At 40.0% G+C, this 25,652-nt stretch overlaps 2 protein-coding genes across 4 annotated transcripts in view; both read left to right on the forward strand.

Moving 5' to 3' along the window:
• Positions 1 to 5,787: 5,787 nt before the first annotated feature.
• On the forward strand, positions 5,788 to 7,930 carry LOC147148512 (ALX homeobox protein 1). The gene is made up of 5 exons (XM_086029525.1): positions 5,788 to 5,974; positions 6,061 to 6,105; positions 6,808 to 6,956; positions 7,198 to 7,311; positions 7,739 to 7,930. The coding sequence occupies exons 1-5, from the start codon at positions 5,788 to 5,790 to the stop codon at positions 7,928 to 7,930; spliced, it is 687 nt and encodes a 228-aa protein (XP_085885651.1).
• A 1,629-nt stretch (positions 7,931 to 9,559) lies between these two features.
• The window catches only part of bicd1a (bicaudal D homolog 1a), a 30,195-nt gene continuing 14,102 nt past the window's right edge, over positions 9,560 to 25,652 (forward strand). For all 3 annotated transcript variants that reach the window (XM_086029050.1, XM_086029051.1, XM_086029052.1), the window contains exon 1: positions 9,560 to 10,057. In XM_086029050.1, the coding sequence (XP_085885176.1) occupies positions 9,842 to 10,057 (216 nt within the window). In that variant the 5' untranslated portion in view covers positions 9,560 to 9,841. The remainder of the gene's footprint in view (positions 10,058 to 25,652) is intronic.

Genomic DNA, 25,652 nt, shown 5'->3' on the forward strand with positions numbered 1-25,652 from the left:
ATGTTAAAAACATTTTAATAGCGCCATCGTCACTGTTGCAGCGGGTGTGGGAGGTTGGGTCCTCACACACCGACGCACGATTGGAAGTGCAAGGCGGTTTCCAATTGCCCATTTCTCATGCAGGACCAGTTACATCACCCGCAAGGAGAGATTTTGCAGTTTACCTGTCAATGTCATGCACGGACCTCAGCAAGTCTATTTCTGTTTCCGCAATTTCAAGCACTCGGTGTACTCGGGAGTTCTGCACTCAGAATGTCCTGATTTGGATGCAAATGATGGATGGCACGAGGATGGGCCAGGAAAACACTACTTGTATCCCACAACGGTGCACAAAGGCGCAAACGTCCCATTACGCCCAACTGTACCTGTGCAAAGTCTAGCAAAATACCAAAACCAAGAAAACTCGCCCTGCACAGAATTAGACTGCGCTTTGCACTAGACTTGCGCTTGGCATGAAAATAGGGCCCAGATTGGAGCTTGACTACTACAATCTGCACCGGAAGAATAGTTTAGATTGAAACCCACAACCTCTCAATTGTGAGGCAGAAATGTTACCACCCAAGGTGATTCTCATTTTTCATTCTTTTTCAACAAAAATTGCCTCAAAATTTCAAACTACTGTACTTTTACGTCCAGTGAATGATCCAGTGAATAATTGAAGTGTAATATTTTTTTCAACTGCATTGATATTAGTAGACTTTAGCTACCTTACAAATTTTACTACAGCTTCACTTTCATTTCCCTAATACAATTTGGACTATTTTGTAAGGGTCTGCTGGAGTGAGTTCATTACCTTTTAGAAAGGAAACAACTTAAATCAATTGTGAACACATACTGTACCTGCACAGTAGTTTGTCTATGCCTTATACTGAACATGTGCTTAGGCTTGAGAAGTTGCCATAACAGATGCTGCCAAACTATCACATGATGCAAAGAAACCATTAATGTTAACTTAGTTTTCTCATTTTCCCCAAAAACGTATTTCCCCTAAATTGTATTAAGTAGCTTTATTCGTCCTAGCCTCTGATAACATCCCACATCTCTTGAATTACTGTGAAATGTTCCAAAGATGGAGTGCTTTTGTCCGTATTGGGACAAAACTCACACTAGTCACAGGATTCCTTATCTTTGCTCTAAATCAACAATTTAGACCACACGACACACATGGAAAAGCGTGACACTAAAATATTTGAGGAAATGTACAAGTGCTTTGAAAGTAGCAACTTGTCCAACCATTCAGTATACCTGTTATCTGGCTATTTAGTCAGACGTGAATAATAGTTTGGTCAGAAATCATTAGGTCAAGTCAAATTTGACATCAAAATAAGATTCCTCAACTAAAGTATCACAGAACACTGTTCGGAATTGTTAATGAAGGAGAAACAAATAAAATCTCAGAAAGATACTTCAAATATTGTTAAAAAAAAAAAAGAAATAATAATAAGAATAACGTCTTGAAAAACAGCGTGACTGAGGAAATGAAGCATGTGAAGGGAGCAAATTAGCAACGTAACATCGTGACCTCATTGGACACCCTCGGTTGTGTGCACATGTGACTGTGCGCAGTTCAGAAGCATGCATGACATGAAGCCATGCAGTAGCGTGATTATACATTATTCTTAACACAATCATCTGCTGATTTCTTTTTAAATTGGAGAAATAACAAGTTTAGCTTAAGATGGGCATGAATTTGTGGGCCGCGTGGCTCTTGGAAAGTGGATTTTATCAGCTAGTTTTGAGGAAAAAAACCACACACACATACCAACAACTTTTTAGGTGGCGAGTTTCAGAGAAGACGCTTGTCATTCAAAGCATGAAAGGCAAGTAATAAGAAGTCCGGTCAGGTTGTTGGTGGTATTGCACCTAGTTGTACTGAATATTATCTACTGGCGTTGATGACGTAGGGTTGGTGGATTTTATAAACCCACGGGTCCGAGTAGCAGCACGGGCACAGCAGGTAAACAAGCACAAGCAGTCTGCCTCATAAAATCCAAACCAGGACAGGTAAGAGTTTTCTTTCACTATTAATCAGAAGGGTTCACTCTCTATCGTGTGCTTGTTTGAAGTCGACAGGAAAAATACTCTCGGAAGAGATAATGTTTGAAAGCAGGTGACTTTTTTTTACCTAACTCTTATTTTGAAGGGGGAATTGCAAACATCCTGTCAATGTAGGTCTCATCAACTTCTGAACTCATTTATTTTGTATTTTTTCAATAGCCCTTTTTGCTGTCATGGAGCTGCACTATTATGTTAACCAAGGTTTACTGAAGTTATTCATGCCTGGTGGTGCAATGGCACCATTGAGTTGTTTTTTGAAGCCAAGTTTTATTTTGTGTTGTATTGTATTGGGAAAGTGTTGATAGACCCGTCATTGGAGCATAGTGGCACCTTAAGTTATTTTATTTAAATTTTATTTTCTGTATTTATTTGTATCGGGATTGTGTTGGGGAAATGTTATATGCGTGTTGTTATTTATGTTATGGTGGTCATATATGTCATTTATTTATTATTTAATATTCCTATTTGTATCGGGTCTGGGGAAAGGGTGGGAATGGATGGCAATAAAACAAGGCAGCTATTGCGATTCTAATCACTGTCATGGTCTATTCTTGGCTTACTTATTCCTTACTTTTTTGTCTTTTTCTGTCTTCTATTCGCGTATGCAATGTCGGGCCCCTTTGACCTCAAAATCCAGCCCAGCTACGCCACTGACAGCTCTTTCTAAGTAACATACAAACTGCCTGAGCACTGAACTGAATGCAAATGGGCTGTTCATCTTGGTGTAGTAGAGTTTGCAGCTGGTTTCTTCAGCTCATGCTTAAAGATGAGATAGGACAGCACTTGTCAGACTAGTTGTGATCAATTCAATCAATCAAAAATACAATGACTTGGATGAATGACAATATTCACAGCCATAAACAGAAACATATACGCGATCACATATAGCTGTCTCTAATGATGAGGGTGACTCTTCCTTTTTGTACAGTTTATGAAACTTTTACTTAACTTGGCAATGTCCTTATCCATCGTCATATCAAGGCCTATACAGTATATGTTTATGGTTATATTTTATCATTATTGAGTATTATGTAGGCGGCATGGTGATCGACTGGTTAGCATGTCCGCCTCACAGTTCAGAGGTTGTGGGTTCGATCCCGGCTCCAGCCTTCCTGTGTGGAGTTTGCATGTTCTCCCCGTGCCTGCGTGTGTTTTCTCCGGGTACTCCAGTTTCCTCCCACATTCCAAAAACATGCATGGTAAGTTGATTGGACTCTCTAAATTACCCCTAGGTGTGATTGTGAGTGTGGATGTTTGCCTCTGTGTGCCCTGCAATTGGCTGGCAACCAATTCAGGGTGTCCCCCGCCTACTACCCGAAGACAGCTGGGATAGGCTCCAGCACGGCCCGCGACCCTTGTGAGGATAAGCGGTATCGATAATGGATGGATGGATGGAGTATTATGTATAAGTTATTGTATTATTATCATATATTATCGTTATTCTCTCTGTGTCTATGTGTGGGGGGGAGGGGTGTATGTGTGTGTGTGGGGGGGTGCGTGTGTGTGTGTGTGTGTGTGTGTGTATACATATAGAAGCAGTTTGCGAGTCAAACTTTGCATTTTGCACCTCATCAAAAGTCATAGAATAGCAAAACTGAGGGTCACAGAGCTTTTTAAAGTGTTTCCGATAATTCATAAGTTGCTCCCAAAAACGATTTGCTGGGTTTTGCGCATGCACATTAATGTGGCACAACGCCCTAACGTAACCTATGTGCGTGTCGGATGTTTAGCTATGTCGGATGTTTAGCTAGTGCACCTAAACATGTTGCGGAGTCATCGGCTTCTTTCGACAAAAATTGTTCTCAGGAAGGAACTATGAGCGAAGACGGAGAAGTCATGCTGAATGCTAAGATAACCTAAAACTGACACTAATCATGTAAGACCGAAATGAAGGTCTTGAGTGATCAAGTATACTTTTCGCAGAAGTCTAGCTTGAACTGCGTTCAAGCGGAGCGTATCCAACTTAGAACAGCAAAATAGCAGACAATTCAAAAACTGTATGGACTCTGGAGAGAAAATCATACTCGCTGGGGACACAATGCAACATTGCATCAGGCAGTACAGACAGAAACAGTTCAAGCACGAACTGATGATTGGTGTATAACAAAAGCTGCCTTGGGAAATTAATGGGAGGAGAGCACGCTCTGCCTCTCCAAACTCACCACTCTCAGAGTTCCGGACACACCCAATATTGATAAAATCACAAATGTTATTTGTTTGCTTTCACAATAGAGTCCTGAGTATTGAGTTTGAGGTCTGCACAGTAAATATTCTCAAAATTATTCAATTCCAGTAGATCTTATCTTTTTTTAAATCAATTTCACTTTGCTAAAAAGATTATACATCCCATTCAGACAAACTAAGTTTTTACTGAAATGTATGTTTTTGTTTGGAATTACCCACTTGAAAATGTTTCCCGACCAGAAAATACAGTTTGCTGCTATACACAATGTGAATTTAAGAAATAAAAACAGTTGATCATTTAAAAAAGAAAACCAACTGTTCATTTGTTTTATTGTCGGATTTTTATTGTTTAATAAAACCCTTGTTTCAGGTCACTGGGAATAACCTGCAAAACAATTGCTCCTCAAAATTTGACATTTGCTCTTCAAATGTATATATATATATATATATATATATATATATATATATATATATATATATATATATATATATATATATATATGCTAAATTTTATAATGCACTAAAAAAATTTACTCAGTTAACTGAGTTGTATTTAATTTCTGTAGCAGCTGACCTCAGCTCACTGTCAAACTTAGAGCAGAGTTACTGTTGCAAAGACGGACTTTGAAGTAGTTTTCCTTTTAAAGTTGCTTGACGGCTTATTGGAGAAATCCAAAATAATTTACACACTGTGCAAAGCCAAATTCAAATACCATATTAGTTGTACGTCTTTGTTGTATCGTTCAACTGGTGTATTTTATAGGAAAAATAATGGTATTTAAGGATCAAAGAAAGCTATTAGAACAGTCTTTGAGGTGAACTATAACTTTTATTGTTTTTCCACATTCATTCCAAGACTGACACACACTATTCAGTGTGCCATGATTCTAGAGTAGTGTACATGCACATGCAGTACTTTTCTGCATACACCACAAGAGGTCAGTATCAATCTCTCATCCCATTATATCTGAGAGGTGAATTTAGATGCGAGAGGCCACAGAAGGGACAAGGTCATAAAGATTACCACTCCAATAAATCCGGTGATAAGACAAAAGAAGGAGCTCCAACTTGAAAACGGCTGCTTTCTGCAATTGACTCTCACGTTAACCAATGACAATTTCCCTTCACCTAATCGTTTAATCAATGTAGTACATATGGTGTACATTATTGGGTTAATATTAACACACTTAAAAAGGAAAAATGTGTGACCACCAGGCACCGGTGCAATATCAGAATATGTGAGCGTGCTCTTTGGGGACACTGACAACAATACTTAGAGATGCTGATTAGAGTTTTCCAAGAAGTATGCTGTCACGTGGTGTCGCTCCTCCTCCATGATGGCCATGTGATCCAGGTTGATTACAGCCCACCATGCAAAGGAGAACAACCTGAATGCCCTCACCTTTTAGGGAGCAGAGTGCAAGATAAGCACCAAAGCGCAGATGAGGAAGCCAGAGTGAATTTTCTTGACGAGAGGTGCCGTTTGTTATTTTATAGGGGTTGTGTGCTGAAAATTCAATATTGAATGACATATAACACATTACAATGATGGAAATATGGAATAGAGATGACACAGAGAGGGAGTCCGACCGGGAACCGTGCAAAAAATTAAATCATTCCATTGAGGAGATTCTTAGAAAACCCACTTGCACCAGAGAAAAGGAAAAAGTTCATCGCAACTGGTCTGTTATCAAGGAGAACACCAGGATATCGAACCAGCTTGTAGGCGCAGGTATGCTCTTCTTATAAGTCAAATGTTATGTGCTCTATGTATGGTTATACCATTTTTAATAAACACTCGGTGTTTGTTTCCTATAGAAAGTCCAGAAATCAGGCCACATGAAGAGTCTCCAGACTGTATCAGTGAGTATCATTTAAAAATAATAGTATATAATATTATATATATATATATATTATATATATATAGTATAGTAAGATGATGATGATGATGAAAAACTAGTTGTTAACTGTGAACAAACACATTTATGAGTAATACTGAAAAGGAAAACTATATTACAGTTATAAGATAAAGCCATAATGATACGAGAAGAAAGTTGTATTATTAATACAGTGAAATGGTGTATAATTTTTTGAAAATGGAATGTCAATTAAATTGTAGTATGAGCGCTAAAGTACAATGAGGACTCTTTGGTTGGAATTCTTCAATTGTCCAACCAGAGGTATTTAATAAATAGCCTACTGTCCTGAATTGTATGTTGGAATTCCAACACTCATTTATGAAAATTCTGACACAATTTTAAATGCTATCCTCCTGATATTCTGACTTTCCTTGTAATTTTACTCTTTATAACAGTGGTGGTGGCCCAAGTCCTCTGTTATTGATCAGAAGTGGGCATTCCGTCAGACTCATGGACTGGTCCGTCAGTCCGTTACTGACGGACGGCCAGTTTGCTGACGATTGACGGGAAACCTTTTAAAATAGACAGACTAACGAATGATGGACGGGTACCCTGGACGCTGACGGATGACGAATGACAGACCAGCAACATTTTTTTAAATGGCCACTTCTGTTATTGATAACATAAGTATTTCTTTTTTTTTTAGGTGTGAGAAAAAAGAGGCAAACCAGGGTGACTTTTACACCGTCCCAGGTGCAGGAGATGGAGCAGGTCTTCCAGCAGACTCACTACCCAGATGTCAACACCAGAGAGCAGCTGGCCTCATGTTTGTTCCTCACTGAGGGGCGCATACAGGTACACAAGATACGTTCATAATTGATTCTATTTATTCTAGTAAGTCATTTAATGGGTTCAACTATCTTATTACATTTCACAAATTAAGTCAAACTGTTGCTATGCCTTAACGTACATTTATGCAAGAATCCACAAGTATATCATTAAAAGTTATAGTTCCAAAACACACCACTTTTGTTAAAGGTGACAGGAATGAGAACACCAACATGCAGTATTCTTATTTTGTTGTTCTCTTCTTTAGATTTGGTTTCAGAACCGTCGGGCCAAATGGAGGAAAACTGAAACATTGAGAGACATCCAGCTGACAGACAGACAGCATACACACTCGCACAATAATTCCTGCTTATTTTATGAGGTATATTTTAAGCACATTATGTTTATCATATAAATCCACATACACTGGACACTTCCTCAGGTACCCCTGCACAGTTATAATGAAATGCAATATAAAATTCTGCTTTTGGACCAAATAATACTCAGTTTTTTCAGTTTTTCAATGGCACTCTCTTTTATTGACATTCTGTTTATTATTGCGGTTGTGCTTTTGGTAATACAGAATACTGTGACAATGCATGGCAGCGGATAGGAGTCTCAAATGTGCAGGTTACTTAATGAATTGTCCTGTAATTAAATATGTGCTTTTTTTGTGTTGACATAAAACAGCTACAATGACCAATGACTTAAAGAAATGTCTAATCATTGAAATCTATGATGGACTAAGCTATTTGTGGTCGTGTTGGCACACCAAGTCGTCACTATGTACTCCTCTGTCCCCGCATCAGAAACCACGGCTGGCGACAATGTGCTGGCTGCCATGTTGCTCACAAGAGTCGTTGCATTTAAGGATGCTCCTCACGGCAAAGTCACCTCCCAGCATGCTGACCAACACACATTTCACTCATCACAGAAGTCCGTATTTTAACCCTCAGATAGCGACCTCTGTTCATGTAAATGATGACACGATTAGGTTGTGACATTATCATCACAATGGTTTTTATTGACAACATTTTAAGTTATTAAGCGAATTTACACCCTGATGTTCATGTCGTGGTCTCCTTTAAAATAAATGTCTTTGTATTAGAGTGAGTACTGTTTTGTCTGTGTTTACTATAATTCAAATACAACTAGGCTATAATATGTACTGTGTGCTGCATAATTGTGTAGGAGATACCATATGTTATTTTCATTACGCCATATTCCTTTGTCAGAGATAAGATAATATGCCGCCAGTGTTCATCTATTTGACCTTCTGATCACCGACCCTTATCTTAATTTGGGCTTGTAAATTGAGGTTGCTCGCAGGTCATCTGGGGAAGTTGGAGAAACATGAATGTGCACATGTGCAACAAGCAGTGGCAGCTATAGTCACTTAAAAACATGCACAAATACAATTCATTCATTTTATACAGGTAAATAGTTTTCAAATACTCATCTTGATGGCTTTGAATGTAAAATGATACATTGTGCACGATTACACTGTTGTCACTGTGGAAGGCAGTTACTATGTAAAGTTATACACACTTAAGTGTCGAAAGTATTGTCTAAAGTTTAGAAAATAAACAATTATGTCTGACGTAATTTAGATTGAAGTACTTGTATAGCAGCCCTCACAATAATATAAATGTATTTTATTCTTTTAATTTCTTGCCATTTGAATTTGAAATCTGGATACAATCACTTTACAAATCTGAAAATTTAGAATGCCTGGTTGAAAAAAGTCAACCATTTCGGACACTTTACCTAATGCAGCATTAGTAATATGAAATTGTCCATGAGCAGGCCATGTATCTGGTTTATATAGTGCTTGTCCTGACCTGCTCATAATCATAGAATAGTTCCTAAAATGCTACCCTTCTCATGTTAACTAATTGAGTTGGCCTGAATATTAAACTGCATCATCTTGCTTACTATGATGCAGTGTGGTTCTACACTAATGCAACCTATCCACCTATCCATCCATCCATCCATCCATCCGTCCGTCCGTCCATCCATCTGTCCATCCATCCATCCATCCATCCATCCGTCCGTCCATCGGTCACCATTTAGTCATGGGGCACCAGACAACCATTCACACTCACATTCACACATGCAGGAGATGAGAGTCAAACTCAGAACTTTGAGGCAGACATTCTAAGCACAAATATTTCTAAATTATTTGCACAATATTTGAGAACATTTGGAGTGTATAGTTGTTAACTATTCTGACATTTAGGCAATATAAAAGATGACGTGATGTCTGCTGCTTTTCAAGGAGTGAGGCAGCCAATATGGATCCAAAGTGGACCAAACCAGCTCATATCCTTTTCTTTTATTTGGGGGTTTGGCCGTAATTGCCAATTATAGCAGAGCTGGCACAACACAGGCCACATCATAATACCATAAATAACTTGACAGGATAAGAGCAAATAAAATCCGACAAGGTTTTGAGTGCAGTTAAACTTTTCACCCCGGATATTTTCTTTTTATGGCTCGTGTTACGCTATCGCGTACTATTGAATGAGATTTACATCGCTAGATGCTTCAATCTCAACTACAGAGTGGGTGGAGTTGAAAAATATGTACAGACACATATAGGCCTAGAGGTGGCGCCCTTGCGCCCATGAATTAGCAGAAATGACGCCGTGTTTTCCTGAGTGACCTGGATTGAAAAGCACACGACTTAATTTATATGCTATTACGGTTATTTTGATGTCGTGTCCCAGCTATTAGGGGAAAGAGTTCGACTACATATTTTCATTTTCTGGCCGTTCTCCAGGCAAGGGGGCGTATATTCTGCATCCCCATCCTCCTCCCCTCCGCCTCTGCGCTGTAGGGAGAGACCGGGAGGAGAACCGCAGACCAACAGGCTGGGTGGGGGGACGCAGAGAGCCGGACAGTGAGGGGCGATGGCGGCCGGTGCGGGATGCGGAGAGTCGGTGGATCAGTACCGGGCCGAGGTGGAACGGCTGGCCCAGGAGCTGATCGAAGCGAACGGGGAGAAGATCCGGGCTGCGGAGTGCGGGCTGGTGGTCTTGGAGGAGAACCAGGCGCTGAAGAACAAGTGTGCCGAACTGGAGAGCGAGCAGGAGGCTCTGAGGAAGGAGTTGGAACAATTACAAGAGGTAAGAAACTGGACTATACTCACTCACTAAACGCAGGGGGCACAGATGATGATGTCTACGCACCTGTGTGGCGTGTGCTTGACGTCAGACGAAGAACCAAAGTGTTCATAGCATCCCTTCACTCCTTAAACTCTTCTTTGGGATGAATGTTCAACTGAATTATGTATTTACCTGTGAAAATGCACATAACTAAATCTATTTTAATAACATCCATTTTCCTTCATGCTTTGCAGTGTTGTACAGAAGCAAAAGAAACAATGTTCAATTGTTGATCAGAGAACAGCTTTGGAGAAAAACATGCCTGTAAATCTGTAAAATGTGAACTAAAATTATGATTTTGGTGCAGATTATCTGCAAAAAATTAAAAGAACTAATCCATTTAGCAAAAAACACAAAGTACACACAAAACCTTGAAACTGAAGGAGACAAACATTGCATTGTTCACAGACAATAACTTAAACCAATTGTATGATACGTTTGTCATAAGAGTCACTAACAACATAAAGTGAGGCAAAATGTAATAAAATTAATTATTATTTATTTGCAGATGTGACAAATCATCTATCACAAATAAATTTTGGTTTTGTTTTTCATATCAAACTACGAATGAAATAGGAAACCACAATTATTTGATTCTTGTTGGGTCTGTGTAAAAGTTCATGGCAGGGCAATTGTCACCTGACCAAACTTGTCATTGTCACCTAAGCGGAGCAGCACCATTCAGTCGGGTCTAGCGCAGGTTTGACTCTCACACCAGGCCTGCTTGTGTGGAGTTTGATGCTCTCCCTGTGCTTTCATGGATTTTCTCCACATACTTCCGCTTCCTCCCACATTCAAAACACATGCATGCCAGGTTAAATTGCTCATAGATGCATGTGCTCGATTGACTGGCGACCAGTCCAGGGTGTATCACGCCTCTCTTCCGAAATCAATGTGCATAGGCTCCAGCTCGCCCGTGACTTTAATGCGGAAAAATACGGTAATATAGAATGATGGAGGGATCTTTCTGGACGGTGGAATAGTGGAGTCTGTGGTTTGCATGTCTGTCTCACAGTCACAGGATCTGGGTTTGAATCATGACTATGACCTCTCAGTATATCCCCCTTCCCTTGAACATAAACTTTCTTGTGAGGTTAAGTGATTGTCGGATGTATACATCAGATACATTCACTGATCACCCAAAGAAGTAAACATGAGCATTCTAAAGACATTCCATCAAAGAGTTGTATGAATCCTCGAGCCTTTACACACAGAAATAATCAATTGCTTTGAGTGGCACTCACTGTGGAACTGTTTTAACCCTTTAGTGTCCTTATTTGGTCAATTATATTTCTTTTTCTCAGTATGATGCAGGTTAGTTCTGTGTTATTGCAGATGTCAGCTACAATAGCAATCAAATTGAAATAATAGCGTCTATATATGTGTACATCGGTTGAGATGGCTTCTTGTGTTCCTCACTTGTGAACTCAAAGTCTCCCTCTCTGCCTGCTGCTGGCTCGCTGGCTGCTTTCGCCTAGCACAGGGAACATTTTCTGGAGGTGATGTTACTTCCACAAAAAAACACCTCCCGGTCTTATCTGTCTGTCGCACGCGTCCATCACTATAGCAGAGTGCAAGCATTCCACTACAATAATATCACATCCATTCTCTCTGCTCTGCACTTTGAATTATAACATGACAGGGAACTGCTGATGAAATCTGATTCAGTTGATGTGTGCTCGATAAATCTAAAAAATATTGGCTAGGACTGAATGCCCAAAATGCATTACTTACATATAGAATTTCTCACCATTATATATTTTCCCTTCTTGCGAGACAAATAGAGCAAGAAACATATGTTTAAAAATGTAGACCTGCAACTGATTAAATAATTTCTTAAGTCTCAACCTTGTATTCGTTATCAGGTGGTTGGCACAAATAAACCTTGCTGATCTCACCATGAGGCATGATAACGCCACAACAGGCCAGCATAGTAAAAGAAGTGTACTTAGTTGAGTATGGAAGGCAGGATGAGCACTATACATTTGCATGAGACAGAAAAACACCCTCAAAACAGGCAAAAAAAAAAAAACTGTGTAGTGTGCTATAACTCTTGATCCTTGGGGTCCTTTGACCAAAGCACGTTACAGACTTAATATTAAAATGGAAATCAACCCAAACACATTTTTTTCAAGAATATGTTCCCAGCAGGCCCAATAGTTGAAACACGGCATTCTGATTAATATTGCGTTTGTGGAATATGAGTTACTCAGCAAAATCCACCCGATTTTAGCCATCTAATGGGGGCGGTCATTTTGTCACAGCCGTGATTGGTCGTTACCTGAGCCCTGAGCAGTTGGGATGTCATTCTCAGTTGACACAGGTGACAAAATGGCCGCCTCCAGAGATGGCTAAAAACGGGTAGATGAACTCTTATTCCACAAACCCAATATTTATCAGAATGCCTTTTTTCAACTAGTGTGCTTGCATAGAACATATTCTTGAAAAAAACATGTTTGGATTGACTTCTCTTTAAGACAGTTTTAAATGAATGAATTTATAATGGGTTTTAATAAATGCCCTATGTAGAGAAACCATTGGGTTGTCCTCCATATGATGATAAGTGATTTTGTGTACTAGTAAATTTCCAGGGCTGGGAAATTTACACGTGGGTCTTTCTGAGTCTTCTGCAGGAACACTTGTTCACTGCGTGTAAGTTCACACATACGGTAGGTTACATACGCATTTATTGCATTATTGTACATGATTCCCTTGGAACTGCTGCCAGTAGAAAAGAAAAAACATTAGGTACGCTTTGTGTTTGGCGACAGAAAGTGCTCTTGCTCTTTAGTCTTCCGTACTCATATAGTCTCCTTTTTTTCTCTCTCTCTCAACTCTCTCTCACACACACACACCCACACTCACACACACCCTTTTCACTGCATGCCCCCCAGCCCAATCGCTCTCTCCATCCTGTATGCTCTGGATGTTACTGGATAGTTGCCTAATCCATGGCGGGGGCCACTTTATTCAGTGGTTCTAGCTTGTTAGTGCTGTCTCTGGGCAGATCAATCTCAGACAGGACAGTGGAAGTGGAAGAAGGAGGAAGAGGAGTAACCGTGAGAGTGGGACAAGCTCTTCTGCATCAGCACTGTGCTTATATGGCTTTACAGTGATGTGGACATTTTTGCAATTATATGTACTGGATGATCAGTGAGACTGTGCACAGTATCCTTACTGCCATGTGAATATTGTAAATAATGACTCATACATGTTTCACTTGCAACTCTCCACAGACGGAAAGAGAAAATACATCTTCATTTGTTGTAGTATGTTTGCACGAAATGAGTCAAAGACTATAAGCTTCATGAGTGTTTGTGAATATTTTATTCTGGCTGCAAGATGCTCTTTGTTTTGTTTTCTGTAACTTGGTTTGCCCTTTGCAATATTCTTGCATGTTAATATTTTATGGCTGTAGACACAGATATTTGTTGCTAATGTATTGTCTAGAGAGGTAGAAAGAGAGCTAGGTAGGTAGATTGCTTGATTCAATGCGCTTGGCTCCATTTGCCTTTTGCCTCGTCTCCACTTGTGGCAAGTTGTATATGTAATAACTTAAGAAATCCTCAAATTCCGACTAAATCACATATGTGCAGGTCACTCACAAGTAGGCTTGGGCATTGATTGAATTTGGACGATTCCGGTTCAGATTTCGGTTCTTTGATTCGATTCAGGTTATTTTTCTACAAATTGCATGAACTTCTCTGTTCTTTATATTCATGAACTTTTTATTGTTTGTGAACTTTACAATGAATTACTCAAGGGGCAATGTTGGTCGTGAGCCGTGATTGGTCGTTGAAAGCAGTTGTGATGTCATTTTCAGAAGACAAAATGGCCGCTAAAAACAAGTGGATGAACACTTATTCCACAAACACAGTATTTATCAGAATGCCCTGTTTCAACTAGTAGGCTTGCATTGAACATATTCTTGAAAAAAAAATGTTTGCGTTGACTTCCTCTTTAAAGCATGCTACTGCACACCGATTGATGGGCTCACCCAATGTTCTTTAGAAAGAAAAATATATATGACAAACGCAATGCTGCATTTTAAGGACAAGCAAGGAAAATGTATCTAATCGATACGGTCTATGGAACCATATGCTGTATGTGTTTATGTATGTACCGGTATGTATATGCTGCAGTTGTGTATGCTATAAGTTAAATATTATCTGGACATGTGCATTTGTGTGCTGACTCACTGTTTTAGTTCCAGTTTAACTTGTGGATCAATGTTGGCATTAGATGTAGTTAGCCGATTCTGACTTTGGGTCTGGAGCCGCACCAGATCGAGGCAGCCCGCTGGGCCGGCCCGGGCAGGATCACCAACCCCACGAAGGATGAGTGCTGCCACCAAGGGGGCCCAGCGGCCGCCAGAGCTGTGGAGATCCGTGGGAAGGGCCCGGTGCACGTCCAGAGTTGCCGCCGCCACAACCCGCGCTCGCTGGCACGAAGCATATACGGTACTCTAAAAACAGTTGGGTTAAAAATAACAATTTGGGGTCAAAAATTGACCGATCCACTATTTGGGTCAATTTGACCCACTTTCTTGCGTTGTTTTGTACAAAACAGTTACATTTTGGGGTTTATTTTGTAGGAAACTACCCATTTTTGGAGAGAGAGTTGGATCAAATTGACCAATGGATTGGTCCATTTTTGACCCCAAATTTTGTTATTTTTAACCCAACTGTTTTTAGAGGGTACATTGTGGTTGTCTACAAACATGCATTTCCAGTTTTAAACAAAAGATAAACTCTTGGTCGTAATACTTTTGAAACAAGACATCAAGTCTTGATCGTAAATCTGTCCTGAGGATGCTTTACAGGTTTGTCAGTCTCCTCCCATCTCCGATCCATCTCGGTGCTCCTCTTACATTAGTGGTGGGAGAGCAGTAAACATAGACGAAGGAGGTGGATCAATATATCCTGAGATGGTTTTGTTCCCTCTCTTCTTTCCCTTCAGTCCACCATCCCCCTCTCTCAACAGAGCCTGTGGCCCTACCCTTGTATCTCGCCGCATGCTCTGTTTATGGTCCCCCTTGGGCTGAAGTGAGGATTTTGCATCAATTTGTGAGGTGTGCAATTTTTGGAACTGAGCTGCACTTTTTTTGTGTATGAAATGAAATGAAAGGAAAATGGTCAAATGTGGAGCTTTAGGAAACATTTTGGTGTGTGCGTGCATTTGCGTGTGTGTGCGTGTTCTTGTGTGTGTGGTTAATTCATACCACAATAAACATGTTTAGTGTACAATAAGTCTGCAGCATCATTTGAATCAATATACAATATATTCAATTTTTATTGAATATTCGACTCATCATATGATTAGTGGCAACATAGCTCAGACTCATTAATGTTCATTCACTTACATACAGTAGGTGGGTGAGAGGGTGGGTGATGGTCATTATACATTATACACACCAGGTTACCTTTGACCCCAGCAACAGGCCCAGTGTGGCAGCTGACCATAGAGATAAGGAGCCATGTGTTTGCCTTTAAATATGTTGAACTGCACTGATTTGCGTGTGTGCAAGTGCGTGTGTGTGTGTGTAGGTGTATGTGTGCGTGTGTGTGTGCCTGTATTCAGAACCAGAAGTGAAGGTCATTCGTCAGCACCTTTTTCCCTGCATGAGGGTGTCTCGTGTCAGTAAATGCAGCAGGACAGAAGGGGGGTATTTGGGTGCGGATGTTGTGATTGAAAGCAGTGAGGAAGGGACGGCGGGACAGAATGGTAGTGTGTGACTCAAACGCATCACTTGGATCCCTTTGTTTTTTCTGCTTGGCTGTGTTGATGTAATGGAGAAGAGGGCAGGGTGGGCGACTCATGGATATTCTGTGTGAGTGGCCGGGTAGAAACAGAACAAAATGAAACAAAAATTCTCCCGTGGCTGTCCTTGAGTTCCAACTTACATTTGAATGTTATTTTTCTGTTTGTCTGGCTAAGCATGAAGAGTGGAATTCGAATTTGATGGACTTTCAAAACAGTATTGCCCTTTGAGATCGGTTGTATTTCATGCAGAGTCATGTTCGTTACCTGTGTTAAAACATAACACAAACTCTGCCTTTTATTTCCAAGTAAAAGTCATTTGGCAGCTAACCAGTATGCAGCTAGCTAATTAGCAGCTTGTGCAAGAAGTCACTCACTCCACCTGTCTGATCATATATGAGTCAATTTCACGACAGCAGTCACGGAAGGTCCAAACCAATCATTTGTTGACAAAATGATCCGCTCTTCCAGAGATTCAGAGATAGAAAGACTAGCTTGCCTCCACGCAAACCAGCCTGGTGAAACGGACTCATGAGACTTCCACTGAGTGACTCATAGGTTTTAGCGCAGCCACACAAAGTCACAGCAGTAACCTGATGCTACAACGACACACATGGTATATAATTTGATCAAAAAATTATCCAGTCAAAGATTGAACTTCAGCTTTTTGTTCTATCTGAATTTTATCCAGTCTCAATGCTGCACAAATAGGATATTTGAAACATGCATCATTAATCTGGGATGGGTTTTAAAGGGAAGTCAACCCAAACATATTTTATTCCAGAATATGTTCCCAGCAGGCCCAGTAGTTGAAACATGGCATTCAGATTAGTATTGCATTTGTGGAATATGAGTTAATCCACCCGTTTTTAGCCATCTATCGGGGGCGGTCATTTTGTCCCTTCTGTCAACTGAAAATGACAACACACCTACTCAGGGGTCAGGTAACGACCAATCACGGCTCAGCTTCGGAAAACGAGTCAGCCGTGATTGGTCGTTACCCGAGCCCTGAGCAGTTGTGATGTCATTTTCAGTTGACAAAAGTGACAAAATGGCCACAGCCAGAGATGGCTAAAAACGGGTGGATTAACTCTTATTCCACAAACGCAATATTTATCAGAATGCCTGGTTTCAACTGGTGGGCTCGCATAGAACATAGCCTTGAAAAAAATATGTTTGGATTGACTTCCCCTTTAAGACCCATCACAGATTAATGATGCATGTTTCAAAAATCCTGTTTGTGCAGCATTGAGACCGGATAAAGTTCAGATAGAACAAAAGGCTGAAGTTCAATTTTTGACTGGATAATTCTTTGATCAATTGGCATATCTCAATTTGTTCAAATTATATACCGTGTGTGTTGTTCTAGCATCAGGTTACTGCAGTGACTTTGTGTGGCTGCGCTAAAACCTGTGAGTCACTCAGTGGAAGCCTCATGAGTCCGTTTCACCAGGCTGGTTTGCGTGGAGGCAAGCTAGTCTTTCTATTGTTGTGTCTTTTTCTGCATCATCTCCCATTTCTCTGCTGCAGAAAGAGGAGACAATGTCATCAAATGAGTCCTTCTTTTATTACTCTGTTTCTCTCATGTGGCGATTCTTTGGAAGCATGCAGCTGACGGACATTTACACCTAGTGTTTTTCTTGATGTAATGTTCTTCCCAATATGGCTATTTATCTGGCACTAAAGAATGAATTAATGCCATTCAGTGAAACAAGTTGTGCATTCAACAAAGAGGAGACCATGTAGGTCGATTATTGCAGTCGACATTAGTGCTCTATTTCATATTCACCCGAGGCAAGTTGCTGAAGGAAAAGTATGCACTCAGTGCTTTGTTGAAATGGAACAATCTTGTTTACAAGGGGGAACTGATGGAAATGTTCCATCCATCAAAAATAGATGAAAATACATTGTAATCAATGAGAATATATGCATACAATAAAATAATACAGACAACAAAAAAATATATTTTAAGTACAAGTCTGCCATCAAGTTTATGTTCTTGTGTTATGGTCCTTGTGCTTTCTCACCTCAGAGCGTGGTTTAATATCTTCTTCTTTCCTACTGTATTTCTGTTTATGAATGCATGAAATTATTTTCTTCTCTCTTAAAAACCAGAACATAAGTGTATTATTCTTTCTTTCTTTCTTTCTTTCTTTCTTTCTTTCTTTCTTTCTTTCTTTCTTTCTTTCTTTCTTTCTTTCTGTCGTTTAGCCTCATTGACCTTGCTATCCTCAAATGAATGGTCAATTCAGCAGTGACAATCAGTATACTTCCTGAATGAGAGTGCCTGTAGCCAAGTGTATTTTTAACTATGTGCGTGGTCGCCTGAAGGCCATCTATGCCATGTGTTGTTGTGGTTGACTTGCTCCTGGTGTCCTGGCAGGCACATTAGCAAGCAGAGGGAGGAAGTTAGGAGAATATGACACAGTTACAGATGGTACAGCCTGTTAGCACTAGAATGCATCTTCTTTCTATCTGTTCACACAGTTGCCAAAGTATATACGCATATTCCTGTTTTCAGCATGTAATGAGAAACCCAAAATAAATATAATACAAAATAGTAGGACAAACGTGAGCAATGATTGAGTATAAGTATAGCCATTGCCAGAGCCATTGTATTTTACTAAAAATGTGTCTCTTTATCGCCGGGGTACCCTTCCGCCACCCATTTAGTACCCGCCTATGGGCTGGTCCGCCTATGGTTTTAAACGGGGTTCCGTTAGCTTTTCCGACTACAAACTGTGACTCAAAACCGCTAAATTTTGATCCGTCTATCTGTTTAATCCCCCCGGCAAAAAATACCATGTCATATTGGAACGGATTGTGCACTATTATGCGGTTATTTTCTGTATCTACATCATTCTGCCCAAAGAGCTTTGCAAAGCTTCACATGCACATGCAAAAAAAAAACAAAAAAACAAAAAACAAAACAAAACATTTCATAGTCGAACAGATTGTGCACTGTTGCGGAGCGCTAGCACTGGATGGGAATTTTGAGGAGTTCACTGGAGCACCTCAGTAGTACAAAACAGTCTGGCTTTACATTTTTATACATCAGAGCGGGGGGGTAGGGCCAAACGGCAAGCAAAAAAGAAAGAAAATGAACGAAATGGCTTACCTCTTCAATGCAAGCAGTGGCCGGCAAGGGATCGGACGGATTGTCATCTGTAACACCATATGGTCCCCAACGAAATTTTTAGTACATATGAAGGTAAAAGGCTTCACCCTACTGACGTTAAACTGGTCTCTTGGATGACAAGTTGACCCATCATTCACATTTTCCCTCTGAATTTTTTATTTCGGGAAGCGAATAAAGAATATATCCTTGTTTGGAGTGGTTTTTGCAAGTTCCATAGCAGCAGTGTTTACTCGACATGCTTCTTTCTGAGATAAACCGGCAGAAAACAAGCAGCACTAACCGGAGTCGTCAGTTTAAAAAAATTCCCGTTTATCATTTATTGCCGTGCCCTGCGACTGGCTGGCGACCAGTTCGGGGTGTAGTCTGCCTTCGCCCGTTGACGGCTGGGATAGGCTCCAGCAACTCCCCGCGACCCTGTATAGGATAAGCGTTTTGGAAGATGACATGACATGACATTTATCGCCGGTAAAATGGGCGCCCGTCATAGGCGGATAGACGGACCGGTCCATCGGCTAGGTGGAATGCCCAGCTCTGGCCAACGCATAGACACAGTATTTTTTTAAGTCATTTACTTGCTTTACTTTACGTTTTGTATGTTCTTTTAGTGTGTGCTGTTGTTATGGATTACTGCAACTCTTTCGACTTCCTGTCAGTATTCCTATGACATGAAAAAATAAATGGAGAGATAGTGACAGAGTATACTCCAGATTATAAAGGATGTACTATGTAAATGAGTTGTTTAATTAAAGATCTCCACATGATTTTGTTCAACAGGTAAGTCTGCAATGAGGCTGTAAGAACAAAATCCGATTTGTGGGGAGAATTGCGATCATTGGAGCACATTTTACAGACAGCTGCTTCTTAGGCGACCCATTCATTGTCCGTCGGCCAAGCACACAAATGTGATTCTGGGAAATAATCCAACCTTCTTTCTTATATGCAGACTTGAGCCAAATGAATTCATTCTAACAAGACTTATCTTAATAGCTAAGAGTGGCTTGGCAGTCCTTTCAGTGGCACATGCATGCTTTACTTGTGTATTGTGTGAAAGCAGCAGATGTGGATCTTGTCAGCGGACAAGATCAGATCATCCACTGGAAAGCCAATTAAGCAGTTTTAGGCTGCCTTTCTGTGGATTGCAGTGTGACAGTAGGTTTTGAGCACCAAACAGTTATTACCGTGAAAGCAGAAAGAAATGACCCAATTCAGTAAACATTTTCTGTATGTTGTTATAGGCTTACAGAAAGAATAGAGTTACGGTGAAGAAATGCAAATGGTGCATCAGTCTAGATTCAGGAGTGGAGTTGGAAAAGAACATATCAGCTCAATCCCCGAATAATATTGTTTAAAAACAGTGTGGACCTTGTTAGATAAGATATAGATGCCTTGAGTGTGTATAGTTTGTTTTCTTTTTTTATTCCTTATTTTGTATGTACATAATGCCAATGGTGTGTGAAGGCCCAATCTCAGAACAATTATTGTTCGGATGTTTGTTGTCAGTCAGTTTCAACAATAAAAGTAAAAAAAAAAAAAAAATCTGAAAACGAGTGTAGCTCCAAAAAAAAATTAAAGTATAACAGTGTTCAGGGAGAAATTTGTAAATGAAAGTAATTAATAAGAGACAGCTAAGTTAGCTAGCAACTTTAATGTGCTTAATGTATGCTCGTATTAACTCAGTCCAAATAGCTTTGTAAAGGCAAATTATGTGATATAGCTGAATAGGTCTTAATGTTGCAGCCAGTGGGCGTGTATTTTATATTCATAGTCTTCTATACATATGAGATAAAATTTTCTGCAACAGTGTTCTTTGACATTACTGTTTTTGAGCTTGTGCTGTGACTGCAACTCTATTGCTACAGGGCCCTGATTACCCAGCTTCACTCTACTTGTGAAAATGTGCCTCTGTGTGTTTTTATAGATGACACATCTTTTGACTTGGCAATTTTCCTCATGGCTGAAATGCACATCGGGTATTTTCCATGTCCTTAAAAAGGACAAAGTATCAAGGGAGGGTATTTTCTCCCCAGAATGTGTACTATAGTGACTATTTATTCATATGAGAATTAAATGCATACGTAATGATAAGTTGACATTGCTAATGTAAAAGGACTACACCATGGAGCAACCCACTGCATCTTAACTTTTTTAAATAGTGACGATGTGTTTATTTTTTTTGAAGTGAAACTGCAATATTTGATGTTGATGCAGACAGCCGTGTCGCTCCTCTGCTGCGTCCATGCACATCTCGCTCCGTGGAACTGAACTCGGTGATGTCGTCAGACGGGGTGACCATCTGGATTGTACACGACTGTACATGTCTATGTGTATGTGTATGTATACCAATCAGAACAACTTCTTGTGAGTTGACTAATACTGTACCACGATTGCTATGTTTGCTACACGCTTATAGTCGGGATTACAGCTCAGCAAGCTGCCTTTTGGATGAAATTTCAATCAAGTTTCACTGAAAAGATTACGTTTTGATTGACAGATTTTGATTTCACATCTGTTGAGCATGTTTTGAAACAACTGGTATCTTCATGTTAGTGCAGAGGTACCTTGACTTACGATTGCCCCGACTTTGTGGTACTTCAGTATAAAAGCTGCCTCATGGCTTATTTTCTGATCTTGACTTGCAATTTGCTAGCAAAATTTTGAGTTACAGCAGCTAGATAATGTCAGCGAATTTCACAACAAGAAGCAGTGGATAATTCTTCAAAAAAGAGGCCAATTACTTGCTTTAAGTTTTTTTTTGTCAATCCCAGTCAAAGTTTACAGTAAAGCTAGACATTACACAAAAGGAATTCCACATTGCATGTAACCAAACCACATAACAAAAGTCCGCTAGCTTAATGCTAACACATGCAAAACAGCATAGACAGACTGAAAAAATAGCATTAATCTTGCGGTATAGTTCTAACACTTAAAGCAGTGAAATTTGAACACAAAGAGTGCAGCAACATGTGTAGAGAAAATATAATGAAACTCACAGGCATATATTCTTTATCCTCAGCAAAAAAAGATGTATATTACTGCATCTTACTGAGCTTTGCGTATTTCTTGTATTTATTATGTAAGTATTAGATTGCCGCCTCATGAGCAAGGTGCACACAGCACAGGGAACGGCACAATGTCAATGGGCACTGACACATGAAATCATGATCCACAAACTGAGTAATTCTTTACATTCAAATTAAACTTAAAGCACTACTTTAAGTGAATTCATCAAATGTGATTATCTTGACAGTCCAATTTAAATTAACATTTATTTTAATACTAATCCACAGTAAATAATTAAAGAAGGCAAATGTTTGTTTTTCTTCTTTAATTGTTGTTCATTCACCCTGAAAATTGACTATGAGGCAGACCTGATGCATGCAATTAATTATGGAAGACCATGGTGTTTAATTGGGGTCGTAAGAGAGTAAAAATAGATAGGCGGCGCACACTCTGCATAGCTTGGGGCCCCTCCCCTGACTCCTCATTAGCAGCTACCACAGATGGTTTAGGATTTCGGGGTTTGTGCACTTTCCTCACCTCCCCTTGTACGGGTTTGTGTCCCATGTAAGCTTCTCCAGCCTCTGGCTGAGTACATGCAGGAGCAGCCCCATTGTCTGGACTGCATCCAGTGAGGCACACAAGGCTGAGGCGCCTGAGGCCGAATTAATTTTTCTGCTTTTTTTCTCCAAATGAGCTGCGAATCGCTGATTTTGAATGAATATTATCCCGAGGGAGTGCTATTCACCTTAACCACACTCTCCTTTCCATGAAGAACTGTGCTATATCTGCCAAGTAGGACACAGGCCCAGGACAGTGAAGAGCCATCATTACAATGACTCAGCACGCATGCGTTGTCACTGCTTTTCACATAATTAGCTGAAAAGCGCAGAGCTGTCATTGTGATATTTTTAGCTGGGAGGCGGCTGCCCTGCAACAGCAACAGGCCGGTCAGAGCGTTGTGTGAGGGCAATGAGTCACAAGCCATTAAGTGCCACTTTCTGTGGCTCATGCTCATGTGTGGAGCGGTTGCCAAATGCGGTGGACTTTTAGGAACATATCACTCTGGAGGAAAACATAATGCATCTCCATGAATGCAATGCAAATGATCATTGCCAGTCCATCTGCCTGTCTGTGAATCTACATATTAAAAATAATACAAATATAATGCCATACTTCATTTTTGATAGCACTTTTCTTATGTGCTTTAAAAGAAAAAAAATCACATTAGAGATAGTATAAAGTAAACAATAAATATGATGAAATAAAAATTGGCTTAAGAATAATAAAAAAATAAACACAACAGCATAAAGCTACAACTTCAACAATTAATTGGACTTTTTAGATGGGGATTAATTTGACATCAGAGTTTTTTGCTTTTTTAGTTGGTCTGTGAAGGGCTGAGCTTCAAACCAATTTCTTTTCTAAATAAAAAAAAAAAATTGGGGAAAGAGATTTTCATCAGATATTTTTAGCCTCTACACTCTGTTGTGTTTGGTTTTCGTGATTGAATTGCTCCACGATGTGATTATAAGTAGAAGTGGACCTTACACCTATGGGAAGGGAAAATGGAAGACAATATGATGTTGGTCCTCCATTACAACTTCACTCCTCTGACAAGACCTTCTCCAACAGTTACAGCCACATGAGCATTTGTGAAGTCTGAGATGGCTAATATTGGATGACACAGCTTGACATGTTCGTCCAAAGCAAACTCTTGCTAATATGTCTGGAGAGGCCTAACTTTGTGAATTGGGACACTGTCATTCTCAAACAACCTCCTCCACAGCTGTTCCAGGCTGTAATTGTCCAAAAGTGTCATGTCCAAAAGAATTGTAGTCCAATCCTTGTCAATAATTGGTATACAGTAGTACACCTATTAGGATTTATGTAATTTTCCTTTGCAGTATTTGTGTAGTAAAGGGTCATTGTTGTAGTGCAACGAAACTCGCTTGAGCTGACGCGCTCGCACTTCTGGTGTTCAGGTGCTGATCAGTCTTAAACTGAGATAGGGTCTTGCGCTCCTGCAAACCTTAAAACGATAAGCAGGATAGATTGTGATCTACAAACCCCAATTCAACTGAAGTTGGGTCATTGTGTAAAATGTAAATAGAGACAAAATACAATGATTTGCAAATCCTGTTTGGCCTATATCCAGTGCTTTAAGTGGTATGCGGCGGTACGGAGTACCGGCACATGAGCCAGTACCACAGTACCTTCTCTTGCTCCATTTCTCTCTTGCACTTTGTGACGCTCATACGACTCATTCAGGATAAAGGATATTTTTTCTGTCTCTGGTAACAGTTTATTTGGCATGTGTGCCGTCATTTAAACATGTGAAGGAAGCTGCAACCATAATCATAGTGTAACACACTGCCAACGCAAAGGCTAACTTCAGAATAAAAGCATTGCAAATAATACACTGACACCAATCCAATGTCCTTAGCAAGCTTTTATCTTGAAGTTGGCGTCCGCGTGGTGGCGTGACGCTATACTTTGACATGTATTTTGGCATTTTGGCTTGCTTTATCAGTTTATAGTGTCATTATTTTAGTTGCTACCAACACCAATATAGCACCATCTCCAAATCATATTCAATCGCTAATTTAGGACGCTAAGAAACCGCACGCTAATTGTATGCTATGGCACAAGTCTCACAAGTTTAAACATTGACGTCTCCCGATCAGTGCTCGCAATGCGCACGAGACATGAAGTGCATTCAAATGCAGTCGGACATTTCAAACTCATAGAAAAATTATCTATTTATTTATTTATGTATTATATATTTATTAATTATTTAATTAACTTAGTGATCTGCTGCTAATTACTGCCTAATTTACCTGGCAACAGTCGAATAAGGGTGAATAAAAACCAGCACTTTTTCCCCCCACTTAAAGAACTGCCTTTATCAATAGAATACACTACAAAGACAAGATATTTAGGACCCTATTTTCATAGACAGGCTCCCGTGCGCTCTGCGTAAAAACTGGCACATCTTCGTTTTCGCTGGCATCAAACACATCAAACTCAGTCTTGTTGATTTCAACCTGGATATGTTTGTCTCTGTCTGTGTGTCCGTGTGTGTGTATGTCAGTGCCGTAAATGTGCAGTGTAACAGCTCTACTGTTGGTTTTGCAACGCAAATTCTCCCTTTTGTGTTCTCTGTGTGCTGGAAATCCAGTAAGTGGGGCCCCGTGAGGCCAGCTTTTCCCCTCATCCTCCCGTAGAGTTCAGCTGTGGGTGACCGTGCTGCTGCTCGGACATTGGCAGCCGCTCTTGTGCAGTGGGAATTTGAGCACGTTCAAACAATACTTTGCATTAATTAATGGTTTTGTTCTCTTAATCATTCACCAGAGTCCCAGTGTTCGTTCCCCAGGGAGGGAGAGTGGGTAAAAGGCCAAACACAGAATGTGTGAGAGAGAGAGCATGAGAGAGAAAAGTAAATTAATGCAAAAGATAGTTGGTGTGGGTTCTGTTTTTTTAGGTAGCAAACACATGTGCTCTGCCAGGAATGTTTTTATGACATTTTGGTGCGATTCCTTTTTTAGCTAGGTGTGAAGGATCAAAATCTGCACTGTTGATTTATGTTACATATACAACCTGCAAATCCAATTGAATTTATACAACTGCTTTGTCTTCATTAGCAAATCCCTTTCGACA

Source organism: Filicampus tigris, chromosome 4, assembly GCF_054856515.1.
Source record: "Filicampus tigris isolate MCC_2025a chromosome 4, RoL_Ftig_1.0, whole genome shotgun sequence".
NCBI classification, from domain to species: Eukaryota; Metazoa; Chordata; class Actinopteri; order Syngnathiformes; family Syngnathidae; genus Filicampus; species Filicampus tigris.

What these genes read in the sequence shown, in the direction of transcription:
- LOC147148512 (XM_086029525.1), top strand. Translation starts at nt 5,788, where the DNA reads ATGATGGAAATATGGAATAGAGATGACACAGAGAGGGAGTCCGACCGG. An exon ending in AGAGTCTCCAGACTGTATCA is followed by an intron (nt 6,106 to 6,807) that starts GTGAGTATCATT and finishes TTTTTTTTTTAG; the next exon opens with GTGTGAGAAAAAAGAGGCAA. An exon ending in TCACTGAGGGGCGCATACAG is followed by an intron (nt 6,957 to 7,197) that starts GTACACAAGATA and finishes TCTCTTCTTTAG; the next exon opens with ATTTGGTTTCAGAACCGTCG.